Source organism: Medicago truncatula, chromosome 6 (assembly GCF_003473485.1).
Source record: "Medicago truncatula cultivar Jemalong A17 chromosome 6, MtrunA17r5.0-ANR, whole genome shotgun sequence".
Taxonomy (NCBI): domain Eukaryota; kingdom Viridiplantae; phylum Streptophyta; class Magnoliopsida; order Fabales; family Fabaceae; genus Medicago; species Medicago truncatula.
In genome coordinates, this window is record NC_053047.1 from 11,930,001 (window position 1) to 11,935,956 (window position 5,956).

A 5,956-nucleotide genomic window follows, 5' to 3' on the forward strand; every position below is an offset into this window, starting at 1 on the left:
GATAGCTATGGTATATATGTGCATTTATGCTTTCACAAAAAATTACTATAAATATTACCTATATTTCTGGAGATAAATTTAAGAACTGAAATTTCACATCTTTGACAAAAAAATAAATAAATTGGGAAGTAATAGGAAGAAAATTTTCCAGTGTTTTTATTTTGTTTTTGATTAGTTCTCCACTTAAACTATTTTGGTGTCTCTGAGCTCACCAATTGAACTAACTACGTGAGTATTTTTTCTTGTTTTTGTTGGTTATAGCTAACATGAAGTCATGAACCTTTCATGAAATGTTTATGCCAAACAAAGGACATTGTTTTTATTTCTATCAAAAAAGATAAAGGCAAAATTACACTTTTAGTCTCTTAATTTAATTTCAGGTAACAGTTTAGTCATTTATCTTTTTTTCATTTTAATTTGTTCCTTTTTGTCAATTTTCATATGAATTTTTAAGCTTAAAATTCATGATTTTATTTTCTTATGGTCTTTCAATCTTCAATTCTATGATCCTTTGCATAAGAATATTAGATTTGAAGCTTGAAAATGTACATAAAAATGGACAAAAAGGACCAAATTGAAATGAAAAAAAGATAAAGGACCAAATTGTTATCTGAAATTAAGTTAAGGGACGAAAAGTGTAATTTTTCCAAAAATAAAATATTTTGAAGAAAGTTGATGAATATTTAAAGCTTGGTTGTTGTTGAAAAGTTGATGAATGTGATTTTGTATGTAGAAGATTATTATAAGATTTTTTATTTTATTTTTAAGAAGATATTAGTGGGTAGTTTTTTATTAGTAGAGATCGAATTCTAGACCTTTACATACTCCTTTCACGTTCCAACTCATACAACTGAGTTACGCATTCGGGACGATTATTTACGGTTTGTAACCATAGTGATGATAAGATATATGCAAGATTATTGTTCAACACATCTAATCTTCCTTTATGGATCTGGATTTTGCAACCCTTTTAATCTTTAATAAAAAAATTAATATAAACTATTTATATGTTTTTCAGGTGTAGCAGCATGGAAAATCACATAACACTTGAAATCACAGAACAAGCTTCTCCAGAAATTCCATCACTAATTAAGTATATATCAACAAATGAACTTGATGGTTTTGATGCATTTGAATCTCAATTTCCCAGCCCAACTTCCAAAGTAAGGCTCTTTCTTAAGTAGATTTTATTGCTTATGACAGATTTTAGAGTCTTTTACATTTGGAGACTGTCTTCAGCTTATTTCTATAAGTTTCCAGAATGGCTTATGAAAAAAGTTTGCAACTTATTAAATTATGGGTTAATAGTGATTTATCCCCTTGTAATATAGGCCATTTTCGGGATTGCACCTTATAAAAAAATAATTGGATTTGTTCCTTGTAGAATAATTTTTTTTTTTTGGTTTTCAACCTTCATGGTAAATTTCACACCCTGTAATTTAAGAAAATTTCAGTTTACCCCCTGTAATATGAGCAAATTTCTGGGGAAAACACTATTAACCCTTAAAAAATTATTTGACTTTATTTTATTAGTCATTATAGAAATAAGCTCAGTTTTGTACCCAAAAAAAAAAAGAAAAAAAGAAATAAGGTCAATTTGGATTGGTTTATTTTAGCTTATCTACTAACGTAAGCATTTATGTTTCGCACCCACTTGGATTGATCTGGTGGTAGTGTTGGTTTGAGACCTTAAAATGTACTCCTTTTAAGTTCTCAAATTCGATTCTATTTGATGCCTACAAAAACACTTGTGTTCTGTAAAGTTTATGAAAACAACTTATGTCAAGTCCATAAGCTCTTCAAAATATCTTACGAATACAATTTACGAAAAGTCCATAACTTGTTTCCAGCTGTTTTTTCCATGAAATATTTGGAATAGTTAACGAAAACAACTTATAGCTTGTACGAAAATAACTATGACATGTCCATAAGTTGACTTCAGGACTTATTTCCATAAGATCTTTGTAATAGTTTAACTAAAAACAACTTATAACTTACATGAAAATAATTTAACTTTATTTTATCTTTTCTTTTAAAAATAGCTTATATTAAAATTACAAACATTGACACCACACACGACACAAACAAAGAAACATTGACACCGATAATAATTTTAGAAACGTCATAATTCAATGTAATCACATGTGTTGGTCGTATCGTTTCAGTATCAAATGTGATACATATCCTATTGGGACACGTCTAACCAGAGGACTATCTGTGCTTAACTCTTTATCCAAAGTCCAAACAACACTTTATGACATAACTAAAATCTAACTTTTTTCATGTTTGTTCAATAGGAAACTGAGGAAGCATCACCTACAAGCCAACAAGATGAACCATTAGTCATCAATCATCAAAGAAAGCCTTCAATTTCTATAAGCATGCCACTTTGTTATGAAGAAACTCAACTTCAACCACAAAATAACAACAACAATGACAAGAAAGTTTTCTTTAGTGGAGAAACTGTTATTATCAAAGATGATTTTCCATCTGGAATTGCAATGTCTGAGCCTCCAAGACAATCAAAATTTAAGTCTCAACCAATGCCAAAAGGAGTTCCTTACCAAGATGGTTCTCAAACTCAAAAGGCTAATCATAATCATAATCAACCTGGAATCAAGATGTTTAGAGATAAGACATTCGACTCGTTTAAAACTTGGTCTGGTGGACTCGAGAGACAATTATCGATTCTACGTGGAAAAGAACCGATAGGAAATACACAAGATGGTAACAACACTCCAAGAAGCTTTGATAGGCCTTTACCTGTTGATAGGTATTTTGATGCATTGGAAGGTCCAGAATTAGAAACTCTTAAGTCATCAGAAGAGATAATGCTACCTCAGGACAAACAATGGCCGTTTCTTCTCCGGTTCCCCGTTTCATCATTCGGTATATGCCTCGGAGTTAGCAGCCAAGCAATTCTTTGGAAAACCCTAGCCACATCACCTTCGACTGAGTTTCTTCACATAAGTCCCAAAATAAACTTAATCTTATGGTACATCTCCACAATACTTATAGCTACTGTTTTCGCTGTCTATATTCTCAAACTCCTTCTCTACTTTGAAGCAGTTCGTCGTGAGTACTACCATCCGATCCGTGTTAACTTCTTCTTTGCACCATGGATAGCTCTCTTGTTTTTAGCACTCGGAGTTCCTCCATCCGTTACCAAAAACCTACATCAATCACTATGGTACATTCTAATGGTACCGATATTTTTTCTCGAGCTTAAGATTTACGGACAATGGATGTCCGGTGGACAAAGACGGCTTTCAAAGGTGGCAAACCCTTCGAATCATTTATCGATTGTTGGAAATTTTGTCGGAGCATTACTCGGTGCATCAATGGGACTAGTAGAAGGACCTATCTTCTTCTTTGCTGTTGGACTTGCTCATTACATTGTGTTATTTGTGACACTTTATCAAAGACTTCCAACAAATGAGACACTACCTAAAGAGCTACATCCAGTGTTCTTTCTCTTTGTTGCAGCACCAAGTGTTGCTTCAATGGCTTGGGCTAAGATGCAAGGTTCCTTTGATTATGGATCAAGAATTGCTTACTTCATTGCCTTGTTCCTTTATTTCTCCTTGGTAAGTTTTATTGTCACACTTTTACTTGAAATATGCATAATTAGTTCTCATTGAGTAAAGGCCTGTTTAGTTTATAAATTTGCATGGGCAATTAAGTCATTGAAATACTAAAATATTATTAAAAAATGTTTTTTCTTATTAATGTGGTTTCTTCAAAACAATTTCAGAGATTAAATTGACTAACCGAATAGGACTAATATGGTCAAAAAGTTTTAATCTCAAAGATCTAATTGTTTGACCTCTATAATTTTAGGGACTAATATGGTTAAATTTTAAAAAAAATCAATTTCAAGGGCCAAATTATCTGACCTGTAAAATTTCAGAGATTAAATCAACGCTTCATTCATATCATGATGATATTCACTCCTAATTTTATATGCAGTATAAAACAAGACCTTACATAAATGTCCCATATAATCTAACAATTTTCATTATTTATGAAATTGATGAAATTTACTCACTAGTTTTATATATTTTTACAGGCTGTAAGGATCAATTTCTTCAGAGGATTCAAGTAAGTTACATTATATCTTTTCCTTATCTCTTATATTGTCTAATTAATTTTCTTATACTATTGAATTTTCTTTCATAAATTAATTTTTCATGTTAATTTTACAGATTTTCTCTTGCATGGTGGGCCTATACTTTTCCAATGACTGGTGCAGCAATTGCAACAATAAGATACTCAAATCAAGTACCAAATATTGTCACAAAATCATTGTGTGTTGCATTGGCTCTAATCTCAACATTCACAGTTATGGCACTTCTTGTATCAACAATATTGCATGCATTTGTCTTCAGAGACCTCTTCCCTAATGACATTGCTATTGCCATAAGTGATAGAAAAAGAAAGACACATAAAAAGTGGTTAGGGTTTAGATATGGAAGTCAAGACTCTAAAGAGATTGAAAATTACTTGAAGTTTGTGAACACTGATGATATTTGTTTGGAAGATTCTACCACACAACCGTCCTCGAGCGGCACCGATCAGAATTCTCCGAATTAAGGATATTTGGTTGTAGGGTTTTAAGTAAGGGTCTGAGACGATCTGGGCTATGACATCAATGATTTAAACGTCCTTGATCGTAATCGTGATCGTAATAATATTATGTAGTAAAACATGTGAGGAACAAAAGTAGGGGAGTGGTTTTGATTGTTCCAATGACCGTGTGTAGTAGGATGAGTAGATTTTTGTAGGAGCAGTTCCTTCTACATTTGTAAAATAAGTGAGGTGTTAATTATATTTTATTAAATGATTGTTATCATTGAGGCCAAAGAAGTATGTGGTATTTGGTTTCCGTTGCATACCCAACTAGATCAATTATGGTTCTTTTAGGATTTTTTTTTTTTTTTTTTAAGAAGTTAAAATGAAATTTATTTAAAACACAGAATTTTAGCAAGCATAAGGAATGCTAACCTAAAAGACTTAAAGAGCAACATACAAAGGAAAAGTGTCCGTATATATGCGGAACACCCAAACAAACACTCATGTATCAAACATAAACTTTTACGAGCAAATCAAAAACACCCTCCAAACCGTTAAAAAACCTCTCCAAATAACCATCAAACCTACCAAAAACTCATGTAACCGCACATTAAAAAACCACACCAGCTAACATCCGTGTATTTGAAAACCAAGAAAACCCATAAAAAGCATAACCACCAAAACTACCATTAACCACCAAAAAACCACCAATGATCCTCACCAAAAACCAGCATCAGCCGCCACGAAAACCAATAAACTCCACTGACCCTCTCATTAGCCACCACCGCACACCTCTAGCCACCACACAACAAAGAAAACAGCTTTGATGCTCTCTATCACCACTTCATCACCACCAACACACAAATCAACCACCACATCGCAGATCCACCACCCCGCCACTACAAGTCAGACTTTTCTCTCCACTGATCCACCAAAACAGCATCGTTGACACCACTGCAAAACCACCACCTTCACCTTCTATCATCGCCAAAACCGTGCCCTCCTCCACCACAACAACCAACAAAAAATAAAACACGCAACAATTCAAAACAAAAAAAGTATCCGCCGTTTCACACATTGACCAAACATATTTCCTTTGTATGTTGGGCATGAATGTTGAAATATATTTTCATAAACATGAAAATTACATTGGAGTTTTTAAATTAAAAAGACAATTAAGATGCTTGTTATCATAATTTTTTGTAATGCTAATCTAATATTCGACTTTCCTAAAACACAATCTTTTTTTTTTTAGTGAACAACTGAATTTAAGAGTTGGATTATTTCAAGAAAACTTGGAGTACCTCATACTTATCTAAGACTGAGATTATCATCCGATGAAGATCAAACGAATTATATTTAGATGATTTATATGATTATTGAT

At 32.6% G+C, this 5,956-nt stretch overlaps 1 protein-coding gene across 1 annotated transcript in view; it reads left to right on the forward strand.

Annotated features, from left to right (window-relative positions):
* Positions 1 to 4,866, forward strand: part of LOC120575737 (S-type anion channel SLAH2) — a 5,369-nt gene extending 503 nt beyond the window's left edge. Inside the window, exons 2-5 of the mRNA XM_013596272.3 lie at positions 1,019 to 1,163; positions 2,298 to 3,587; positions 4,070 to 4,101; positions 4,206 to 4,866. Of these exons, the coding sequence (XP_013451726.2) occupies positions 1,029 to 1,163; positions 2,298 to 3,587; positions 4,070 to 4,101; positions 4,206 to 4,593 (1,845 nt within the window). The 5' untranslated portion in view covers positions 1,019 to 1,028 and the 3' untranslated portion in view covers positions 4,594 to 4,866. The remainder of the gene's footprint in view (positions 1 to 1,018; positions 1,164 to 2,297; positions 3,588 to 4,069; positions 4,102 to 4,205) is intronic.
* The last annotated feature ends 1,090 nt before the right edge of the window (positions 4,867 to 5,956 follow it).